At 43.5% G+C, this 24,975-nt stretch overlaps 1 protein-coding gene across 6 annotated transcripts in view; it reads left to right on the forward strand.

The window, feature by feature from the left end:
- DTNB (dystrobrevin beta) overlaps positions 1-24,975 on the forward strand; it is a 217,177-nt gene that overhangs the window by 101,811 nt on the left and 90,391 nt on the right. For all 6 annotated transcript variants that reach the window (XR_005660349.1, XR_005660347.1, XR_005660348.1 and 3 more), the window contains one exon: positions 16,474-16,551. Coding sequence is in view for 2 of the 6 variants with exons in the window: in XM_039913078.1 (XP_039769012.1) it covers positions 16,474-16,551 (78 nt within the window). In the remaining 4 variants the exon portion in view is untranslated. The remainder of the gene's footprint in view (positions 1-16,473; positions 16,552-24,975) is intronic.

A 24,975-nucleotide genomic window follows, 5' to 3' on the forward strand; every position in this document is an offset into this window, starting at 1 on the left:
TTGGGATTGGGTCTGCTGAAGGAGAAGGATCTTTGTTCCGATGAAATCACATAAGAAAGAAAACCCTAGCTAACGTTTCTTGTGGCAAGGGACTCCTAAAAGGCAGGGAATAAGTTGAAAAGTGTGAGAGTATGTGTGTGCTGATGTGTGTACACAGACGTGCATGTGCACCTGCAATCCCATGTCTTGGCTGACCTTTCCAGGGTAGAAGCAGAGTTCAAATTTTGACGCAGGTGTGGTTTTCCATGCCAAATTGCAGAGGTTCATAGGAAACCTTGTGACAGAGCTGCTTCTTCTATAGTAAATTGCAGGCTTCTCTCTGGCAGGTTGGAGCGTGAAGGGCCATCTGTGGAACAGAGAATTCCCTGCAAAGCAAATGCATGCTGCAGTTTCACAGACGTAAGAGCTCAATTAAAAGTGATTCAGTGAAAAACAACTGGCTTCTTTTTCTGAACAGGCGTCACATAGCCTAGTACTTTCTGGGAGAAAGCACATCTCCCTGCTGCTCACATGGCCTTATACTCTGTGGAATGCTCTCTGATTCACCTTGCCAAGGTCCAAGAGATGAAGTATTCGTAACCCTTTTGTATGCATTATGACGCGTAGGTTTTGGAGACCTCTGATTTGCCTCTCTGCATTATACCCACTCTCCCTTTGGTGAGGGCAAAGTGAGGGTTACACTGTATCTATCATTGGTCAGTCAAAGCTACAACACATAACGTAGCTGGAATTGCCATTGCAAGGATTTTCAGGGAGTTGTCAAAGAAACCCTTGTGGACCCTTCTCCCTCAGCCCCCCAAGGAGAGAGACTTGGAATTGTAGTTTTTGTGAAATACAGGGTGCCTCAGCAAAATCTCTAAATTAAGTTCTGAGTTCATTTGAGAATGTCAGTACATCAAAGCAGCAAAAACCAGTTCTGTGATTCTTCTTTGTAGGAGAAAAATGTCAACGCTAACTTGTCAGCCTTGTGGAGGGCAGGTTGTCCTTGAGAATTTTCCCACCACTGTCTTGATGAAGTCTCTGTTCACATTCAGCACCAGTGTGCCCCCAGGGCTTCACCAGTGTTCCCTTTCCCTGCTTGGAGTGAAGTAGAACATTTTGTTCCTCTAATCTGTCTGGATTTTACCTCTCTCCTGTGCCTTTTCTCCCACCAGTCTTTAATGCAAGAAAACCATGTGCTAAGATTCAGGTACAAGGCTTGTGAACATGGGTAAGGTGTGGGATCCAGAAGAATATTTGTTAAAAGGCTAGAGAAGCAGCATAGCCTAGTAGATAGAGCACGCCCTGGGAGTAGAAGGACCTAGGTTCTAATCCCAGCTCTGTCACTCATCTGCTGTGTGACCCTGGGCAAGTCATTTCACTTCTCTGAGCCTCAGTTACCTCATCTGTAAAATAGTGAATAAGACTGTGAGCCCCATGTGGGACAGGGACTGTGTCTAACCTAATAATAATAATAATGATGGTATTTAAGCACTTACTATGTGCTAGGCACTGTACTAAACTCTGGGGTGGATTCAAGCTAATCAGGAGGGACAGGGTCCCTATCTCACATGGAGTTCAAAATCTTAATCCTCATTTTACAGATGAGGTAACTGAGGAACAGAGAAGTGAAGTGACTGGCCCAAGGTCACCCAGCAAACAAGTAGCAGAGCTGGGATTAGAACCCAGGTCCTTCTGACTTGCAGGCCCATGCTCTATCCACTAGGTAACTATCAGCTTGTGTCTACCCCTCTGCTTAGTACAGTGCCTGGCGCACAGTAAAGCGCCTAACAAATACCAGAAAAAAAACTAATTCCTCACGTTGCTGACCAAGGTACCCCATCAGCCTCCTTAGCAACCATGTGTATGCCTGTTATTTATTTACTTAATTGCTTACTTGTCTTTTGATCACTTGCATCTCTTCTAGACTGTTTTATCTACAGTCTAAGTGCATCTTTTTGCTTCTACTCTCAGTTCCCCAAGTGCCTCGTGCAATTCTCTGCACACAGCAGGCACTTAGTAAGTCGTTTGGGTAATGACGATGAGGGTATGCTACCGGTTTCTAGTCCATTGATTATCATCTCTCTGAATTTGCTCACCCCTATTATCACCATGCCTTTGCTGTCCAAGCATCGAACTCCTCAAAAGTCCACTTAGATTGTACTTGAGCTTGGCCAGTTCAGATGCAGTCCTCTTGGCTTTGGTTGGCAGGCCATTAGCAAGGGTCAGGATCTCCCCACCCCCTTCACTCCCACCACCACTCTGCCCGCCCTGACAGAAAAAAGGTATATGAAAGCAAAGTGACAGACCCAGTCCCCAGAATGACAGAATGAATGGTCTAAAAATACCTAATGTAAATGAAAATAGGCTATCTGGGCAAGGATTTTCTGGAAAGACTTTGAATACGTGGTTTTTCTGTTTGTGTTTCAGGTTTAAGCTCCTCAGTAGGTGTAGCTACTCTCTGTGCTGCTTCTGCCTATTAAAATACAAATCACTGGTGTAAAACTGCCTTTCTGCCATTGGCTGTATCTGAATGCTGTGGTTGGACTCACTGTCAGCGAGCAGGCGTGTAGTTGCCTCCTAATGAATTGTTCTGTTGTACCTGCTCTTCCCCACCACCAAATGCTCTGTCGGGTAAACTACCTTGCGAAGAAGAGCCGTGGTCATGTGATTGCTCTGTTTCCTTAGAGACAACATCAGTGTGTTCATTAGGATGCTAGTTCCGTAGAGAAAGGAAGAGGCATTTGCTACAGAGCTTCAAGGTTTGGTGTCTTTTGCTTCTCTTTGCATTTTTCTGCTTCTGCTGTTGGGCTGGTGGGGTTTGTCTGGTCTTGATAGGGGGCAGGAACCCTCTGGAACTTCTGGGCTTCGCTATCCAAAGGGCAGCCCCTGTTTCTGCGGTCCTGAGGGATTAACTATTGCAGCATCGTAAGAATCCGTCTGCCTGCTTAGCTGGGAAGCAGGACCACACTGTCAGGATGTGTTTGTTTCCATTTATCAGGGGCAGTGGCAGATACTGGAACAGCTCATTAAGGGGCATTGATTGCAAGGCTTTGTTAGCAATAACTTGTTGAAGTGTTTGAGTTGCCGCTTTCTTTCATTAGCTTTCCAGAAATGTTTTGAGTCAAGTGAATATGAAGTAGTAGCAACTTGTCTCTCGCCTCCTGTGGAGGATGAGAACTGGGGAGGGGTTTGGGGTGGGAAAGTATTTCAGGCAAAGAAGCAGCTTTTCCTTTGTTTGGTTCTCCCCATTCAGGGGACCTTGGCCGTTCTTTCATTGTAATGAGACCAAACTGAGATCTGATATCAAACAATTCACCGTGATTCTCATGCTAATATCTTCCTTTACCCCGTGAAATGCTGTTCTAGTGTGGAATGGAGGTGGGATAGTTGAGAGGCTTTTGGTGGTTCTGATGTGAAGGTGATCAGCTATCAGTCAATCAGTGGTATATTATTGAGCACTTACTATGTGCAGTCCACGTTACTAAGAGCTTGTTACATGGTAAGCTCTCTAAAAATGAATTTGTATGAAACCTTTCCAGCATGAGAAGTATGTCATTATAAATATTACGGGATTTTTAAATTTGGTAATGTTAAATTGCCAAGGATGTGGGATCTGCATCAAGAATGACTCTCAGATCTCTCCTGTTAAAATTTGACAATCCAAAGATGAGGCATTTTGTTTAGTTTGGAATCTCGTGTGTTACTTCGAGAATTTTCAAATTCTCCTGACAGCTGTCCAGCTGTATTTGTAAGAAACAAAGACCATAATCCAACTTCCTTAGGACCTCCAAGGAGTCTTGTTATGGATTTTAAAATACTGTTTATCTGCGGAGTCAGCTCTGGGAAGATTCTTTGTAACCTTGTTATTTTCCAAAAGGTGTTTTTTCTGTTCTTTTCTGGGCAGATGGTAACACAAAACCTGGTTCAGTGACAGAAGGTTTTTAGCCTGCTATAAAGAGATGAGTGAGGAGTGAAGCATACACTAACCAAGGAGGATAAAAATGCACTGCTCTTGGCAGTCATCCTCTTTGAAAGTAGGGGGCTTTCTGTAAAGGATCCCAGTTTTTACAGTCCATGTTTCCCTTGTTCTGACATGGTCTCAGTGAGTTGCTTTAAAAGACAAAACTCCTATTTTCTCATCAGCCTGCCTCAATGTATAAGATCATACCCAAGATGATTTTCAGAGTTCATCCTCTGCATAATGTTATAGGTTGTGAATATTAGTTTGCTATAGATTGCAAATATTAGTTATCTGAAACTGAGGTAGAAATGAGCGAGACCTTTATTCCCAAGGACTTTGAAACCTACCTTTTAGCCTGAATTGAGACATAAAAGTGATTTAGTCCTGGAGATTTATCAACTGGCCTGCCTCCTTTTAAAAGAAATTCTCCAAAGAAAAATCACAAATCGCCCTCAGCCCCACAACACTTATATACATATCTATAAATTGTATATGACGTTCTTTATTTTTATTAGCATCTGAAAGCGTGCTGTGGGCAGGGAACATGCCTACCAACTCTGTTGTATTGTACTCTTCCAAGTGCTTAGTACAGTGCTCTGCACACAGTAAACACTCAAATACTATTGATGATAATGATGATGATATTAAGACATCACCATGGCACTTACTTCTCCACTACCACAGGGCAAGGAGTCAGGAGAAGCAGGATTTAAGCCCAGGTCCACCACTTGCCTGTTGTGGGACCGTTGGCAAATCATTTAAATTCTCTGCACCTCAGTTTCCTCATCTGTAAAATGGAATGTTTTCCTGTTTTCCATCTCCCTTAAATTGTCGGTCTCTTGCTGGCCAAGGACTATGCAGCTATATGTATGTGTATACACACACACACACGTATATATACATATCCACATATATATATATATACACACACACCGCAAGGGTTAGTATAGTGTTTTGTGTATAATAAGCACTTAACAAACTCCGCATTTATTATCACCATGACCCAGAAACATCCTAGCCTGTTTTTTGCCTTTCTGGAGCTTCATGCTAGTTCTTCTCAACTTCTTTTGTCCACAGTAAGCATAGAAAATAGTCCAGAGGTCTCTTCAAATTTTTCTCCTCAGCATGCCCTTTAATACGTAAAGAATGGAATCCCGTCTTTATAGTTATCCCAAGGAAGATCACAATCATTGATATCTCTCAGCAATGTAGACATGAATGCTATCACTTAATTCTGCTACATAGGCATACGATGGCCAGTGGCCATGGGAGAGGCAAAAAACTGAATAAATAACAGGATATCAGTTGGGGAACAAGCAATATGGTGCCAATAGGGCAGCACATTTTAGTCAGTCATATTTATTGAGTGCTTATTATGCACAGAGCACCGTACTAAGCACTTGGGAGAGTTCCCTTGGTAAACACATTCCCTGCCTAAAACAAGCATACAGTCCAGAGGAGCTTACAGTCTAGTCGTGACCAGACCAAACTAGACCACATTTTAGACCAAACTGAAGATGCTGTAAGACTCATACTTAATACAGGCACTACGTTTTCCTTCGGATGGGTCCGTCAACATCTCCTGTGTGCCATGAAAAAATAAGTACAGTGCATATATTCCAGAATTCTTTTCTGAAGATACAGCGAATGCTAACTTCAAAAAGCTTGCCTATCTAAGGGCTAGAGAGGTGGCTAAACCTTCCATTTTAGAGATTGATAATTCAAAGGGAAAGAAATTCGTTCACAAGAGAACAAAGGTGCTGTGTCCCCTCAACAGTGGATTCACTCTCGTCTTCCTCCAGTCCAGGGGCCCCAGCTCCTTGAGGGTAAAGCAGCCCCCACTTCCATGCTGGCTTCCCTTCCTTGGGCCACCCAGTTTCACTCTCCAGAAACTCGGAGAGAGATCTGGACCTGGGTTCTCTAAGCCTGTCAGACCAATCTACAGGGCTCCTGCACTTCTTGTCATGGTTGCCGCACTCCTTATCAATCTTGCAATGGTACTGAGTTCTTAGAGTGTGCAGAGCACTGTATTAAGCACTTGTATCTAGTACTAAACACTTGTGTGTACAAAGTTGGTAGACCCATTCCTTGCCCATAATGAACTTACAGCCCAGAGGAGCTTAAAGTCTAGTCTTAACTGCTGCCTGAGCAGCAGTAATAATAATAATAATAGTAATAATGATGATGGTATTTAAGTGCTTCCTATGAGTCAAGCACTGTTCTAAATGCTGGGATAGATATAACCTAATGAGGTTGGACACAGACCCTGCCCCACATCAGGCTCACCGTCTTAATCCCCATTTTACAGATGAGATAACTGAAGCCCAGAGAAGTGGAGTGACTTGGCCAAGGTCGCACAGCAGACAGGTGGCAAAGGCAGGATTAGAACCCAGGACTCTCTAACTCCCAGGTCTGTGCTCTATCCACTACACCATGCTCACCTGGACTTGACTTGGTCCAGGGACTGTAGTCACTGCTTTGCTGGTGGTGATGGCTACAGATGACAAAGTCAGCCCGGCAGCAGAGGGAAAGTACTTTGCGCCTTTCCTCCCCCTTTCCCTCTCCCGTTTCTTTTCCTCTCCCTTTTTCCTTCTCCCTCTTTTCCCATTGTTCCCTTCTCCATCCTTCCTGCTTTCCCTCTTCTGGCTCATAGCCTAGTGGGAAGAGCACGGGGCTTGGGGTCGATTAGACTGTAAGCCCGTCGATTAGACTGTAAGCCCGTCAAACGGCAGGGACTGTCTCTATCTGTTGCCGACTTGTTCATTCCAAGCGCTCAGTACAGTGCTCTGCACATAGTAAGCGCTCAATAAATACTATTGAATGAATTGAATGAAAGAGAACTGGGTTCTAATCCCAGCTCTGCCAATTGTCCACTCTGTGACCTTGGCAAGTTACTTAATTGCTCTCTGCTTTAGTTTTTGAGACTGTGAGCCGCACATGGGACGGGGATTGTGTCCAACCTGATTTGCTGTATCTACCCCAGTGCTTAGAACAGTGCCTGGCACATAATAAGTGCATAACAAATATCACAATTATTATTATTATAGAAGCAGCATGGCATAGTGGATAGAGCACGAGTGTGGAAGTCAGAAAGTCATGGGTTCTAGTCCTGGTTCCGCCACTTGTCTGCCATGTGACCCTGGGCAAGTCATTTAACTTCTCTGTGTCTCAGTTACCTCATGTGTAAAATGGGGATTGACTGTGAGCCCCGTAAGGGACAGGGACTCTGTTCAACATGATTAACTTGTATCTGCCCCAATGCTTAATCACAGTGTCTGGCACACCCTAAGCGTTTAACAAATACCATAATAAAAATAATAATAATTATTATTATTATTATTATACTCTCTTCTGCAAAATAGGGATTCAATATCTGTTCTCCCTCCTACTTAGGCTGTGAGCCCCATTTGAGACCTGATGATCTGGTATCTGCCCCAGCACTTAGTGAGGTGATCAGCACATAGTGAGCACTTAACAAACTATTCTTGTTATTATTATCGTTGTTATTGGTGGTGGTGGAGGACCAAGTAAAGTGCTATTCTCTCCCTTATCAGACTCTGGACCACTCAGGGACTTCTTGAGCCCCTGCTGAAGATAGGCAAGGAGAAACTATGCTTCTTGAAATCCCACTAATGTAACGGAAATCCAGACGTCAATATCATCATTAGTAGCATTTACTGAGTACCTACTATGTGCAGAGTAAATATGGCACAGTTATTAAGTTATTCCCCAAGAGAGTAGAAATATTAGGATTTGTATCAACATTATTTACCGAATACCCAACAGTATTCAGAATGCCCAATTATGCACCTGGGCATATACAAAAAAAGTAAAATATTCAATCTCTGCCCTTAATGTTTTGTAAATCTAATCAGGGAGACAATAGATATAGAGTAACAAATAGTTGAGAGAAAAATAGATATAATGCACACAATATATGAATAAATAAGATAATAAACTAACATATGGGTGGAAAGATGGGGTAATTGTTTGGGAAATGCCTGCTTGAGGAGGTGACCTTTTTTAAGGGAGCTTTGAAAAGGGGGAAGCTGAGGACTGGGGAAATTGAAAATTTCCAAATAGGGGATAAGGTGTGAGCAGTAGTTCTGAGGTGAGAGAACCAGAAACAAGGGCCAGTTTGGAGAAAGGAGAAATGAGCACGGGCTTATAAGTGGGGGGACAGCGAGGGGGAAGAGAGAAGAAAGCCGATAAATAGGAGGGAGAAAGAAAGCCAATAAATAGTAGAGAGCTTGAAGTTCGTGCTTATAAGTTTTTATAAGTAATTAAGAAGCAATTGAGAGCATTTGGACATTTTTTGAGAAGCATAGTGATGTGTTTTGATCATTTTAACAAGATAAGTATCTATGTTTAAGAAAAATTTAGTACATTTGAAAAAAGGAGGTGGTGGAAACAGGGAGACCAGAAAGGTGTTTTTTCAGCAGTCCTACTGGAAAATGAGAATTTAAGGTGAAAGTAGTGATCTTTAAGGGTGGAGAATAATTAATAATATGTAAGTGCTTACTACGTGCCAAACACTCTAAGTGCTGATTGATGCAGGTACAAGACGGGAAGCAGTGTGGCCTACTGGAAAGAGCACACGCCTAGAAGTCAGAGGACATGGGTTCTAATCCTGACTCCACGACATGTCTGCTGTGTGACCTTGGGCAAGTTAATTAACTTCTCTGTGCCTCCGTTACTTCATCTGTAAAATGGGGTTTAAGACTGTGAGCCCCATGGGGACCAGGGACTGTGTCCAACGACTAACTTGAATCTACCCTGTGCTTAGAACAGTGCTTGGCATGTAGCAAGCGCTTATCAAATACCACAGTTATTAATATTGTTATCAGGTGGGACACAATACCTGTTCCATATAGGGGACTTATAGTCTAAATGGGAGGGAGTAAGATTTAAATCCCATTTTACAGAGGAGAAAATAGAGGCACACAGAGGTGGCAGAGCTGGGGTTAGAAACCAGTTCCTCTGACTTCCAGGCCTGTGCTCTTCCCACTAGGAGGATCTAATGAAATATTGTAGAGGATGGTCTGGCAAGACTTAAAGGCCAAATATAGGCATAAAATGAAATAGAGGAGCCCAGATGAAGCAAGGTTTTGGGACAGAGACAGTTGGGACACTTAGGAAGAGAAGATCTATTTGGGAAAACAAGCAGGACAGCCTTAGACATATTGAAGTTAAGGTACAGGTCAACCATCCAGATGGTGATGTTGTAAAGACAGGATAAATCTGAGATCGAAAAGCAGGTGAGAGGACAGGGTGGGAGATATAGATTTGGGGGATATCTTCATAGAGGTGATAGTTGAAACCTGGTGCTCGGATGAGCTCCTCTGAAGAGTGTGTATAAAATGTGTGGAAAAAGAAAGGCAAAGGCCAAGAACTTAGCCTCTAAGGACATCCACAGTTAAAAGGTAAGAAAAGTAAAAAAACCAAAAACAAAACCAGCAAAGAAAAATGAGGAGCAGTTAGGGAAGTCAAGAACCAGTACAGGAGATTATATGTAAAACCAACGTAATAGAGTGACCAACCACTTCAAAAGTCAAGGTGGATTTAGGAAAGATGAGAAAGGATGGAGAGTAATAGCCTGCTTGGATTTGGGACAGGGACTATGTCCATTCTGAGTAAGTTGTATCAACCCCATCTCTTAGAACCGGGCTTGGCACATAGTAGTGCTTAATCCATATCCTAGTAATAATAATGTAAGGCAGCATTGCATATGGCATTGCATGGGGAAAGCTTGTGGGAAGGTGGTTTTGATTAGAGGTGGCGGAGGATTTAAGAGAAGAGTATTTAATATTAATGGCACTTGTTTATTATTATTTAATAATAATAGCACCTGTAAGAGCAGGCTGGGAGGAACTAGAGACTGTGGTGAGCTGAAAAGCATGTAATTATTCATCTTCACTAGAGCGTCTTTACTTTGCATTTGCCTCTCTGAACCAGCTCGTGGGGAGTTGACCTCTGCTCCAGAGATTGAAAGGTCTAAGTGATGTGTAACTTCTATCCGTCAAGGGCACAGCTATGCTCTAGCTTTGTAATTTAGGCTTGTGGGAAGGTGGTTTTGATTAGAGGCAGCAGAGGATTTGAGAGAAGAGTAATAATAATGGCACTTGTTAAACACCTACTATGTGCCAACAGTTTTTCTAAGCACTGGGGTAAATACAAGTTAATCCAGTTGAACACAGTGAGCCCACATGGGGCTCACACTCTTAATCCCCATTTTACAGATGATGCAACTGAGGCATAGCAAAGTGAAGTGACCTGCCCAAGGTCACACAGCAGACACATGGTGGAGCCGGGATTAGAACCCAGGTCCTTCTGACTCTCAGAGCTCTATCCACTAAGGCGTGCTGCTTTGATTATTACCCTATTTATTTTATTACCCTAGTTATTTTGTTAATGAGGTGTACAGCCCTTGATTCTATTTATTGCGATTGTTGTCTTGTTTTTGTCCGTCTGTCTCCCCTGATTAGACTGTAAGACCGTCAGTGGGCAGGGATTGTCTCTACCAGTTGCCAAATTGTACATTCCAAGTGCTTAGTACAGTGCTCTGCACATAGTAAGCGCTCAAAAGATACTACTGAATGAATTAGAGGAGGTACTGTCAGGCCACTTACAGTTCATGTCTCTTGGATGGTAATTAGGATGTGAGACTTATGGGTGCTGTGGGTTTTTTACACTGTATTAAGCACTAGGGTAGGTACAAGATAACTCACGGTCTAAATTTGAGACTTAATCCCCAGTTTGCCATGCACAGAGAAGTTAGATGACTTGCCCAAGTCACCCATCAGACAGGTGGCAGAGGGGGAATAGAACCCAGATCCTCTGTCTCCCAGAACCAAGCTCTTTTCACTAGTCATGCTGCTTCTGGGTTTGGGGGTTTTAGTTGAATTAACCCCATTTCAATCACCTGTTTCCTTTTTTTATAATTAGAATTAAACTCCAGGAAAATGATTTTTAAAATTACCACCCCTCTAACGTATCCTCAAAATATCACAAAGCTTTCTGATGTTTTCCCTTTGGAAACAAACATATAATTTTTCAGAATTCATGCAAAACACTAAAAAAAACCTATAAAAATATGGATTTCAAAAATAACACACATTTAACTTTCAAATATTCAACAGTGAATATATTAAAAATCTCATGCCAGTATTCTATCAGCCTTTTTTCTATCAGTAAATTCAACTGATAGTCATCTAAGTGTACATTAACCAACTGCAGTTCCAAACAGTCTTCAAACTAAATTATGCTATTTGCTCTTGAAAACTAGATAAGTCAAAATATTCTGTCAGAGCCAGTTTTTTCATAGGGACAATACGGGGACCGATCCAAAACCCAGGTTGGGTACCCTGATTTTACCAAAATTACCTAGAATTGTGCACTCAACCAATTATGGATGAGGAAGATCAAATTCCCACCTATGTCTTTTCTCCTAGCACTTATAGTGATCTGCACCCAGTAAACACTTGGTAAATACTATTACTACTGCTAATAATATAGCTACATTAATGCATTTTGTCAGAGAGGTTTCATGGTAAGGTAATCTACTTTTAGTTCACTGGAACAAAATGGATGTGTTGATCCTCCCTAGTGATTCTGCCTAATGAGACAGGTATGGCTTAGGGAGGGAAAAAAGAAGGGTATTTTAAGAAAAGGAAATGCTGTATGTAGCATAGGTGGGAGACATCAGATATCAATGCCCAGGATGGCACTAGTTTGCACTTGACTGAAGCAGAGGACGCGTGCCAATATGAAGTGACAGTTAAATAAGGAATGGCCAATCGGTGGAAGGTCTTGAATTGATTTAAGAAGCAGTTTGAGAACAGCTGTGGATTCTGAGAAGGGAAGTAACATGATCAAAATGATACATGGGAGATCTAATTCCAGAGGATGTTTATCAGGGTAGATTGGAAGAATGAGAAGCTAGAGGCAGGAAATTCAAAGAGCTATTTCAGTTGTTCAGAAGCAGCTGGTTAGTACAGGAATAAGACTATTATTGTCAGAAGAGCAGAACTGAGAAATATTGAAAAATTGGCTGGAATTTATGACCAACTGGATGCCTGGAGGATAATGGTCAAGGGACTCCATTTTCGGAACTGGGTAAACTGGTCTGTGCTTCAAGGAAGAGAGGGGGGAGCTAGGGGAAAAGTGGCATGTGTGGAAGAAAGGTGGGAGGGATGAGCAATCCAGGGTGGAAAGAAAAAGACAGGTGGAGGAGGAGGAGGAAGGAGGAGCACAAGTCAGGAGCGGGGCAGGTTGGAGAGCACCTGCATGACCACAGTATGTGTAAAATTGGATCTGGAAGTTGTCATTCTGATGAAGGGAAAGGAATCAGAGGCTAAACCTCTTGATTTAAATAAGATCGGGCTTATTCAGCTCAGTGAAGTGTGAAATTATAGCATGCTAGATCAGCTCAGCTCCTAGATTTTTCTCCAGAAGTATGCAGCTGCTTTAATACAGAAGCAGAGGAAATGGTTGAACGTAACAGCAGAGCAAGGCAAGAGCATTAGTTCAATGTACCGATGAGGAGTAATGTTGAGTTAAGTTGACTTTAGAGTATGGGTGAGAGGGTAGTAAATGGGAGAAGAAGGATAATAGCTTGACAGCCCTCAGCATTCAATCTCCCAATCGAGAGGTAGCGGAGAGATGCATTTGGAAATGATTTTCTTTTCCCTTTCAACTCTGTCTTCAGGCATGGGATTGCAGGGTAGTAAGGCACCCATCTGGCCTCCAATTAGTGTGTTGAAAGAAATTTCTTTCACTCCCGCAGTCAGTGGGTTTTAACAAAATCAGATTTTAGAAAAAACAAATTTGAAATTAGAATGGCAATTATCGGATCTTATTTTAAAAAGTAAAGTGATTGTGAAGGTGCCTTCCCCCACAACAGGAATGAACACTAAGATGACAAGAGCTGCCTGATGATCAAATGAGAGAACAATTTATAGAGGCGGAAAGCATTGAATAAGGGAATCACTTCTAAAAATAGTGCATTGGTAGTATTTATTGAGCACTTTATGTGCAGAGCACTTAGGAGAATGCTCTTGAGGTCGAAGATATGATTCCTGCCTTCAAGGAGTTTATTGTCTAACTGGGGAGACAAAATAATTTACAGATAGGAAGGAGCAGGATGGAAAGATTGATCTGTGGGTAAGTGCTTAAATAATAGAGTACATAAATCAATAAGTACAGAAGTACTACTGGTGACAGTGAGTGCATAAATTGTGAGATAATGCAAAAGTAGTATATGACCTGGATAGTAGAAAAAATAAATCAGTGAAAGTCTCCTGGAGGAGGACTTCAGGAGGACTTTAAAGATAGTGAGAGCTGTTGTGGTCTGGCAGATTTAAAGGGGGAGGCAATTTCCAGGCTGGAGGAAGAGTGTGAGCAATCAGCGGTATTTATTAAACGTTTACTATATGCAGGGCACCATACTAAGCCCTTGGGAGAGTACAGTACAACAGAGTTAGCAGACCTGTTCCCTTTCCACAGCAAAGTGGGAGGTTCAAGGTTGAGACCCAGTGAGAAGGGTAGGATGGGAGGAAAGAAGAGTGATAGCTGGGGAACGATAAGAGGATGGAATAGATAAGAGGGAAAGAATTGATGGAGTTTCTTAAAGCTAAAGTTTCTGCTTGATGCGGAAGAATGGGCAACCATTGGAGGTTTTGGAGGAGTGGGGAGACATGCTCAAAACAAAATCATTACAAAATACGTGTGAGCGTCCACACGCATATGCACAGACATTTGAAGGAGGACAAGTTGTTAGGGGCAATCAGCAAGTCCTGTCCAATTAATTCTCTCTCCCTCTGTGACCTGAGAAACAGACCATGTAGATCAAGAGAAAGCAAAAGTTGTACTTTATATCGACTTGAGAGAGGTTTTGAATTCTGTCTGACCTAAGACACAACTCAAGAAAATGAGAAAATATAAAAGACACAAGTACTGTTATCAGATGCCTCATGTTTGGTGGTCATAAATTTTAGGGATGTCCTACCATGCCAAAACCCTCCCATAGGACCCTCAAGGGGCCCACTTCTGGCTGGATAGTGGGAGGGCTTCCACCAGGCAAGAGTCCTCAGACCTGTGTCTTGCAAATGCCACCTGGGGTCAGTACACGGCACCTATATCAGCTCTGGCCCCTCAGCACCCCTCAGAGGTGCAAAATGCAGTGGATAGGTGCGTGGCTACAGCAGGAGCAAAGAAGTTGGAAGGCTAAATGCAGAAGCAGGGGGTTTGGGAGGCAGGAACTGATAGCAGCAACCCAGAATGGAGTGGGTGGGCAGTGCCATCAGCAACAGAAAGGAAAGAATTGTGGGAGAGCATATGGCAAGCTTGGGAGAAAGCTGGACAGATGGGGCTGGTTAGGCTAAAGCCCAGACTGGATGGAAAGGAATCATTCTAAGAAGAACAAAAAGTTATAAACTCCACCTGGAGGCATACTAAATAGAGCTTGAAAAATCATAGACCAGACCAAGATTGAAAAAAATCCTAAATCGGTATCAAGATTTAGGGCAGGAGAGGGGGGTTTTTAGGATCATTTCTCTTTTGCAATTGCCTTCCAAGATGGAACAATTGGAGTTGCCAGAAAGACCTGGCTGATGATTGAAGAGGCAAAATAGCGTAAGAAAATGTCAAAATTTCTTGAACAGTCCTTCTCCGAAAATGTGTCACCTGCTATAAGGTCACCTTTCACTGACTGTAATGTTCTGGGATCCATTAAACCCCAAGGAGTGGGACCAGAAGCAACAGAAATTTACCAGCTGAAACTTGTAATGTAGATATTCATATTAGGGATATTTTTTCCCCTCAATACCATTATGGTTCTAAGAGAGAATCTGGATTGATAGTTTAAAAAAGTGATGTTTGTAGAGCTGAAAATGATACCGGGGAGCCATGCCTGGACTCATTCCGAAACCAGTTTGAAAATACATCCATCTTATTGTGAAATAAGTTTCTTCACTGCAATAAAGAATTACAAACTTCTCCCAGCATGCAGATAGCACCCTAAAATATGTAAGCTTGGGCTGCTGGATAAACTGGCGCAGTCAGAGAATATTTTCTGCCTCGGTAACATGGACCTAAGAGAGAGAGGCACTTTGAACCAGAAAGCACAAAACTAACATGCAAGTCAGAATCTGCTCAATCTCCAGTAATGCAGGGGGCAGGGAATGTTCATGATGAACCTGGCCTTGTGAAAAGAGTACGGGCCTGGGAACCAGAGGACCCGAATTCTAATTCCAACTCTGTCACTTGTCTGCTGTGTGATCTTAGGCAAGTCACTTAACTACTCTGAGCCTTAGTTACCTGATTTGTAAAATGGGGATTAACACCGTGAGCCCCATGTGGGACATGAACTATATCTAATCCGATTAGCTTTCATCTACCCCAGTGCTTAGTACAATGCCTGGCACATATGCACTTTAAAAATATTTTTTTTTAAATTGTTGCTTGGCTGATGCAGGTACATATCTGCATAATCATGTCTTCTAATATCCAATATGTACTTCCTCCTACTTTAGAGTGTGAAGCCCCATGTGGGACAGGGACTGTGTCCAACCTGCTAAAACTTATATCTACCCCAGCACTTAGAACAGTGCTTGACACATAGTAAGCACTTAAAAAATACTATAGAAAAAAAAATCACATCACATGCTATCCTGTTACCCTTGTCAGAAGAAATTTCCAAATAACCTTCTATTCAAAATGTGTACTTAGGATCAATCGATGAGTCATGGAGAAGCGGCTTGGCTTAGTGGAAAGAGCCCGGGCTTGGGAGTCAGAGGTAGTGGGTTCTAATCCCAGCTCCTCCACTTATCAGCTGTGTGACTTTGGGCAAGTCACTTAACTACTCTGTACCTCAGTTACCTCATTTGTAAAATGGGGATTAAGACTGTGATCCCCACGTGGGACAACCTGATTACTTTGTATCTACCCCAGCGCTTAGAACAGTGCTTGACACATAGTAAGCGCTTAACCAGTACCACCATTATTATTACTATTACTATTTATTGAGCTCCTTCTCTGTGCAGAGCACTGTACTAAGCAATTGGGAGAGTACAATATAAACATATTATAGAAAAATTGTGTATACCTGGTTTTTGTTTCCAGTTCTACTGCTGACTTTCTGGATAATTTTAGAAGCCTTGCTTGTCATCAGGTCACAGTTTCCCGGCAGTTCTATAGAGTGTAGGGAAAGTGTTGTAAAGAATTACAGCTCCGGCGCTTTTTCTGCCTTTATTGGGTTTCCGGTATTCTCACAATACCACCTCCCTGCCCACCTTGTGTGTTTTGAAGTTCATGCCCTTGCACCCATTTAAGGCAGTGGGGCCCACCGAGAGAGGAGCTTTCTTCTCCAAGTTTAATTATTTTTAAAATATGTATATTTTCCCTCTGACCCTCTGCGCTTATCAAGAGTGGTAGTTATTTCTTTTGTCTTTATCTCTAGGTGCCTTTTTTTTGTTTGTTTCTCTTAGTCATGTTAGTAATCATTAATAGAGAGTCAATGCCTTTTCTTCCAGCCCTCCCAGGCCACTGACCAATATGAATGACACCATGGTTAGCCACATATCCTCTGGAGTGCCCACTCCCACCAAAAGGTAAGTGTTTGGTCCTGTTCTTTAAGCCCCCCACCCCCAAGGCCACTGAGCTGATTTATGCCATCAAGGATAAAGCAGGTTGGCAGTTGTGCTTCCGGGAGAAGATCCTCTCAGAAGCAGTGTGCTGGGCCTCCCTTTTTCCCTCCACTTACTCAAGTTTACCCAAAAGTTCTTCTTTTATTTATGTCGAACTGCTTTCTCACATCACTCCAACTAATATGGCAACAGAAGAAGTCGGTTTTGTAAACTTTGGCTAAAGTCAAAGAAGCTGTTGGATGTACCTTTTTCTGGTATTTGGATTTCTGATAGATCCAAGTGTTTGATTTTTGCCACCTCACATTAATGACTGCTCTTCCCTCCCAGCTGAGACCTTCAGCTATTGCCAACTAATTGCTGGTGAAAGTGTGCATTAGGTTTGAGTTCTTTGTCATAAAGTAAATGTGGATTCCTGGCCCTTCTATGCCAAAGAGATTAATCTCCTGAAAACCATTTTCATCACATATTAAGCACTTGGGAAAATATGATATATCCAAATTGGTAGGCACATTCCCTGCCCACAATGAGCTTACATTCTAGAGAGGAAGGCAGGCATTAATATGGATAATAAATTAAGAGCATAAGTGGCATGGGGCTGAGGGAGGGGTAAATAAAGGGTGTACCCAGCTGCCTCCTCACACAGGCATACCAGTTTGCATTCAATCAGAGGAGGAGATTGGTGCTTCTATGTACCTCCTTCCCACTTTTGCATAAAACTGCCTCTCATCTGAGGTTGGGAGCAGGGTTGGAGAGAGTAGTATAAAAATGGCTTGCTGTTTGATTTAAGCAGTACACCATGCCAGAGCAGTGCAGAAGCTCCCCCAAGGGCACAGCTGCTCAAGCAATTTTTACAGCAGTCATTACTCAGAAAAACAAATAAAAACCCCCCTCCCAGAGAAATAAGATAGTCACCCTCTCTATCAGCCAACCCGATTAACTTGTATCTCCCCAGAGCTTAGAACAGTGTTTGACACATAGTAAGTGCTTCACAAATACCCTTTTAAAAAGTCCAATTTGCAGGAAACCACTTAGCAATCTTTGGAGCAGCTTGAATGGTTTCGGCCATCTAGTACCTCATAGCCCAAGGCTGGTCCAAAGCTGTCTTGAGATCTGGTCCTGTTGTAGGAAGCAATGGGGAAAAGGTATGCTGCTGCTCTGGGCTGCTAGGATAAGGGTTTGCTGCAGCAAGGACAGCTAGGGTTCAGCCGCTGCTGCAGTCTAGCCACCTGGAGGCCTCAGGCCCCAGCATCATGTGCCACCTGGAAGTGAGTACCTGCCTGCAGCACCTGCTGGGACCTGTCCAGTGCGCTGGGAGGGGGTTAAGCAGCTGCACTCTGTTTCCTTTGAGTCTAATTAATCACCACCCTCAGGCTGTTGGCAAAAAGCCAGCACAGCCCCTTGGGAGTTCACATCCCCCTCTGAAGAGAAGACCCGAATGGAGTGAGACTTGGGAAATGGGGAGAGAGAAATGCTTAAGGATTGAGCAGTGAAAGAGGGAGAGATCGATCTGGGAGCCATCAAGATGGTTGAGCCACTCCCACTTGCCAAAATTGAGCTAAAATAGCTGGTCTAGTCAGTCAGTGAACCCAGTGGTATTTGCTGAACGCTGACTGAGTGTACAAAGCACTTGGGAGAGAGAGTACAGTACAGTAGAGTTGGTAGACACGATCCCTGCCCACAAGGAGCTTAGTGTTTAGTCCTTAGTTTGTAGGTTCCTGTGTGAATCTCAGCGAGGTGTAGGAAGGGCACTAAAATGCTCCCAGAAGGAGGAATCTTCATTAGCCATGTCCACATCATTTCAAATACTTTCCAGCCACAGAAATTCCTATAGGTACTAAGTGGCCCAAGAGGTAACAGATATCCATAAGTATGAGAAGCAGCATGACCTAGTAGATAAAGCATTGGCCTGGGAGTCATGAGGACCTGGGTTCTAATCCTGCCTCTGCCGCTTGTCTTCTGTGTGACCTTAGGCAAATCTCTTAACTTCTCTGTATCGTAGTTCCCTCATCTGTAAAATGGGGATTAATACTGTGAGCCCCATGGGGGACCTGGACTGTGTCCAACCTGATTATTTTGTTAATGATGTGTATATATCTATGATTCTATTTATCTTGATGATATCTACGCCAGACTACTTGCTTTGTTCTGTTTTGCTTTGCTGTCTGTCACCCCCGTTTAGACTGTGAGCCCATTATTGGGTAGGGATTTTCTCTATCTGTTGCCGAATTGTACATTCCAAATGCTTACTACAGTGCTCTGCACATAGTAAGTGCTCAATAAGTACGATTGAATGAATGATTAATTAATTAATTAGTCTGTATCTACTGCAGCATGCAGTACACTGCCTGGAACATAGTAAGTGATTAAAAAAAAAGGAGGCGATATCAATCAGTGGTATTATTGAATGCTTACTGTGTGCAGAGCACTCTACTAAGTGCTAGGGAGAGTGCAGAATTAGGCACATTCCCTGCCCATTCCACAGCCATTCAGATTAAAACTAATTTAGCACCAGAGCTAAATAATTGAGCACCAGAGGAGGAAATCATGCCACATGGCAGAACAGTAAATGCTGGTGTGAGCACTCTAGTATGAATCAAAGCAAGTACTTATTTTTTTTCCTTGGAAAGAGTAGACTTGACCTGGACATAGCTCCTGCCCAGGCCGCAGTGTGTCGGGAAGCCTGCTGGCCACCAGCAACTCTGGGCCTAAAGCAAGTTTGAGTGCCTCTGGACAGGGCACTCCTGGGGGTTTCTACACAGCTAGGGCAACCCGTGTGGAGGGAGTATTGCTGGGAAAGGCAGGCCAAACCTTTGGAGCCAGATGTCATTTGCCCAGTGTATATTGTATGCACCTCAGTGGTGACATTGCCAGCCCCACAGGCCCAGTCTAGCACCTCAGACCACTCCTTGGCATCCTCCCCCCTCCCCCAGGTACTGACTCTACTGCCTCTTCAGCCCCAGTCCCGCCCATTAGACTGTTCAGGAGCAATCTTGTGGCAGTTGCCTGCTGGCTCTCTACTGTTTCTCCTCCTCCCTTCCTGCCCCTGGATTTCTGGGGCAGAGGGAGCAATCCACCAGCTTCCTGCCAAGAGGGGCAAACGGGTCTTGGGACTATCCCCTCCCCGCAAGCTACCTCTTGGCAACCCTCTCCTTAGTCATCCAGAGGCAGACCTCAGTTCTGAGTGGTACACAGTCTGAGACTCTGTATCCTTTGAAATCATTGGCAAGACAGATGCGAGGCAGAGGTGAGGCGAAAGTGTGTCTGCGTTGGTCACACGGCTCCCACCGGGCCGATGTGAGGAAAGGTGGAACTGATTAAGGATTCCTTCCCGAGGTTTCTTTCTCCTGCCCTACAGATGCGGGGCCAGGGAGAGGCTGCCGTGTCCAGTCTTGGCCCTCAGCTTCTTCTTTCATTTTTATTTTTGCTCCAGTGTTAATCCAGCCCAGCTTGCATGTCCTCATGTGTAACGTGCTTCTTGTTATGCCGAGTGTGACATCATAAACATTTTGATGAGAAATTATTTTTAGTCGTACCCGTGCTCGGCTTCAAGGTCACTGCGAGGTTGAGCATATTGTGGTCACTTGCTGCTTCAAGAATTATGATGTTTGAGGGTGGTGATTTTTAGCAAAGAGGAAGATGACCTAGGAACAAACAGTACTGGCCATAACAAAAAGCAGTCCTTCAGCTTCTGTGCCAAAATAGTTGAATTTAGCTCCGAATTCCTCCCCTACAGTAGATTGGGATTATCTGCCCCTTGGGACTAGCCAAGGGTCACTGATTCCTGTTACTTGCTGTGTTAGACATCAGCTGTCAGAGGGAATCTATCTTTCCCTTAGACCTCGGTTCAATCGAGGTCATTTTCTGGATGGGATTAACTAGATTTCTAAGTGGCTGGCTTGGTCCCTCCATGTTTCTGGGTCAAAGTTTAAGGCTCTCTGCCACAGAGGGTAAACCTCTGCAAACCAGAGTGAACCCAAATCCAAACTTGGAGTCTCAGAGAGAAAATGGAGCTTTCTTTCGGCTGAGTAGCATCAGCTTGTAAAATGCTTGATGGCAGCAAAGTGCTATTCCAACAGTGAAGTTCTTGGGGGTCCAGCGAGCCCCTAATTCAAAGAGTTAATTGTGTTTAGTGTGGATAATTAAGGTCTGGTGTGTGGGCATTCACCTCACGATTCATTACCTTCCTGATTACTTCTTCATGGACCTTGCACCTGATGATGAAAATTACCAGGCAGTAGCAGATGGACCTCCTCAGGAAGCCATCAGTTTTCCTTTCCTCCTCCCGCCAAAGGGTGAGCTGTAGAGTCGAACTAATCTGCTCCCATCTTTGAGCAAGGACTGTTTTGCAGGGTGAGCCAGCCACTCTGGAAGTAGAATTTCCCAACCTCCTCTAGAAGAAACAATCTGCCTATGCGGAGGTGTAGGTTCCTAAGCGAGAGAAAGAAAGAACTGTTCAAAGTCATTGTTCACTGTAGATTCTCAAACAGTTTTTGTAAAAATTATTCACCGAACCCATTTATTTCCAGTGCACTTCCTTTCCTCAAAAGACTTACTGCAATCTCACCTTATTGAATGTTTTTGAGTCCCCAGTTTCTTTTTCTATGTGTCAATCGCTATTCTAAGCGCTGAGGGAGACACAGTCCCTGTCCCACTTGGGGCTCATGTTTAAGTAAAGTAGAAGGTAAGTGATTTGCCCAATGTCACACAGCAGGCAACTGACAGAGCTGGGATTATCAATCAGTTGATCATATTTATTGAGCGCTTCCTGGGTGCAGAGCACTCTACTTAGCTCTTGGGAGAGTACAATAAAACTGAGGTGGTAGTTGGATTAGAACAGCAGTCCTCTAAATCCCAGGCCTGTGCTCTTTCATCTAGGCCACACTGCTCCCACAGCACTTGTCTGTAGCCATTCATTATTGCTTTGCAGGACTGTTACCAATTTCCTTTTTTCTATCTTCTGCCGTACTCCGAAATGCTTATGAGTTCATCTTTTTTTTTTTTGTATGTTTTTCCTATCGTCTCTCCATATTTTAAACCTTTTTATGCCTTCTTCATTTACTTGCTTTAACTGTTATTTGTAGGGTACCACTTCTTATCTTCTTATTTTTCCTAGGTATAGTCTTTTTCAGACATTTCTCTAGAGGCACAAATTGTTTCGTTTTCAAAACTGCCTCAAGCTATCATGCCACTTATTCCTGCCCCTAGACCTTTTTCTTAAACATTTCTCATCATTCCTGAATGTCTTGAAAAGAAAGCAGTGCTTCTTGACTATGAATGATCAATCTTTTTCATTTGTTCATCCATCCTCTTTTCAGAAAAACATACATAAATTTGACATGTGTTTCCCAGATTTTGTTAGTGTGACCAGTGTATGCTTGGAGAATCATGTATCCATGCCTTGTATTCTAATGTATTGATCTAATCTTCCTTACCCCAAACTTTTATCTACACAATTTGATCTCTTGGCTCTTTATTTTTTAAATTTCATCTCTTTTCTTTGAAGGACTTCCAAGGTGAGTCTCTCATTCCAGTCTTCTTGCGTATGTTACTTTTGGACGTTTTCTTGTCCTGCCAGTTTTTTCTGAGAGGCGATAAAATCCACAACCAATGTAATTCTGATTGTGGTGAATAAGAGGCAAAATTTGAGAAGCTTTTCTCCCCTCCTTCTTTTAAAGTGAATGTATTTTGCCTAAGCTTATCACCTTCCCTCCCCAATTAATACTCTGGATCATGCGTTTCTTACATTGATCTTGTCAATTTGACCCACCTTTGCATCATATGAAATAAGCACCTGTCTCTTCTAGACTTTAAACTCCTTGTGGTCAGGGAATGTGTCTGCCAATTTTGCTCCCAAGTGTCTATTACAGTGCTCTGCACACAGTAAGTGTTCAGTAAATACCAGTGATTGTGTGATTTCCTTCCCTTGTGGAATAACTGAAAGTCACAAACCAGATTTTTCTGAAATTATTTAGCTCCTTATACCCAGTCCTTTTTTTGTAACATCCAGCTTTTCCCTTGAGCAAAGGCAAACACATTCACGTGTATGTGGATCCTCCTTCAATAGTTATGATGAGTTTCTCCATCATATTTTCTGTGGGGATTTGCTGACCACCTTCATATACCAGATAGTGGAGAAAATCTCGCAAGTGTCCTTTGATTTCCTGATTGATGTCACCACCTCCTCTTCTCCAACGATCAAAGCAGTAGTAGAAACAGTAACACGACTGGTACTTGTTTGCAACTTTCTGCTTTCCCTCCTCTTCCTTCTGCTTTTCGATTTTGCTTTCTCCCTCTTTCCCTAATATTACATCCTGCTCTGAAGAATATTACTGTTCCTCGGCTACCATCTGATTGCCAACTGGTAGGAGAGGCTCAGAATACACATTTGGGCTCTAACTTTTGCATCTTTTCCTCTCTTTGCTTCAACTTTGCTGCTGCCTTTGTAGTTCCTGTGGGTAGTTTGTATCATTTTCCAAATCCTTCATATCTGGGCTCTAAGGGTTAATGCCTTTCTCTTTCTCCCCACTAACACCCTTCTGTAATATATGAGAAGGAGCCTTCCCCTCCTTCCCTTTTCTCCCTCAATGACAGAAATCAAAGGCTCTTGGCCTTTTTCTCCACAAAAGCCCATGCAAAATTCCAGTGAGACAGGGAGGAGCAGAAATGATTCTCTTCATTCTCAGCTGAACCTCATGTTTTATGTGGCAGTTGGACCAGTATGGAGAAGAGAAGCCCAAACCCCATAAATGAACTTACTCCTTTCCTACCTCCTGCTCCTTGCAGCTCCCCAGAACTCTTTGTCACCTAGGATCACAAATTTTTGTTCGCCCAACTAGATCTTCGTTGGTGATGAAAACCACTTTGAATCATTTCCATTTTGGTTTCTTACTTCCATATTAAGCTTTAAGATGACGCACACAAAGCAAGAGGTTGATGACTCAGTGTTTTTAGGGGTGGGAGGGACTTGGCTCTGAGCCTACCTCAGCCCCAACCATCTTGATCAGAAAACAAGATCAGCCTTCCCTGTGTTTGCCAAATTCAACTTTCCTCCATATTTTCTTGAAATTGTGTGAAAAATGGTATTCCTTATCCAGGGAGTTGGTAATAGCCAGCCACGCTACGAAGAGAGGCTATGTAGGCTTCCTCTGCTAGCCCTGCTGAGCAGCCCTCTCCATCATCTCACCTCATTATTCTAGTAATCTATTACCCATGGGTCCATCCTATCCACTGGGTGAGGTTGGCAGATTGCCTGGGAGTTCAGGGTTTGGGATGAGAAACAGAATTTGCTGCCCTCAAAGCAGTAATGTATTCTTTTGGGCCCACGCAATTTCCAAGTAACTGCTAGTGACTGAATATTCTCCTCTGGTTAGTAGATGAAAGAATTGCATATTTTGTGTTTTCCTTTTCAATACACTCAATCAATCAATCATTGGTATTTACTGGGCACTTGCATTACGCAGAACACTTCAGTAAGTGCCTGGGAGAGTGCATCCAACAGAATTGGTAGACATGTTTCCCAGTCACGAAGAGCTTCCAGCCCAGAGGGAAGCTTAACCTCCTGGCCACCTTGGATGCAGCCATGTGGCCAAGCAGCTGGCTGCAGTGTTTTTTCCTTGCAGGTTGGGGCATTCTGGTTCTCCAAAAGCCTGTATACCTTAGCTTTTCATTTCCGTAGGTTGAGGGTGGACTCCCTTCCCTGTAGCCCACAGACCAGAGCCGTGTCTGACAACCCTTTCTAAAGGGGCAAGAGTGTGTTGGGGCTGCCTAGTCCTGCTAGATTCTCTTCGCCATTCTCAGCACTACAAGTATTTTCAATGTCAAGGTTGTCCTTTAACTGTTGGAGTTCCTCAGGGGTCAGTTCTTGGCCCTCTTCTGTTCTCCATTTACACTCACTCCCTCGGTGAACTCATCCGCTCTCACGGCTTTGACTACCATCTCTACGCAGATGACACGCAGATCTACATCTCCGCCCCTGTCCTCTCCCCCTCCCTTCAGGCTCGCATCTCCTCCTGCCTCCGGGACGTCTCCACCTGGATGTCGGCCCGCCACCTAAAACTCAACATGAGCAAGACTGAGCTCCTCATCTTCCCTCCCAAGCCCGGTCCGCTCCCAGACTTCTCCATCACCGTGGATGGCACGACCATCCTTCCCGTCCCGCAGGCCCACAATCTCGGTGTCATCCTTGACTCGTCCCTCTCGTTCACCCCACACATCCTGTCCGTTACCAAGACCTGCCGGTTTCACCTCTACAATATCGCCAAGATCCGCCCTTTCCTCTCCACCCAAATGGCTACCTTACTATTACGGGCTCTCGTTATATCCCGGCTAGACTACTGTGTCAGCCTTCTCTCTGACCTCCCTTCCTCCTCTCTCGCCCCGCTCCGGTCT

This window comes from Ornithorhynchus anatinus, chromosome 9, assembly GCF_004115215.2.
Source record: "Ornithorhynchus anatinus isolate Pmale09 chromosome 9, mOrnAna1.pri.v4, whole genome shotgun sequence".
Taxonomy (NCBI): Eukaryota; Metazoa; Chordata; class Mammalia; order Monotremata; family Ornithorhynchidae; genus Ornithorhynchus; species Ornithorhynchus anatinus.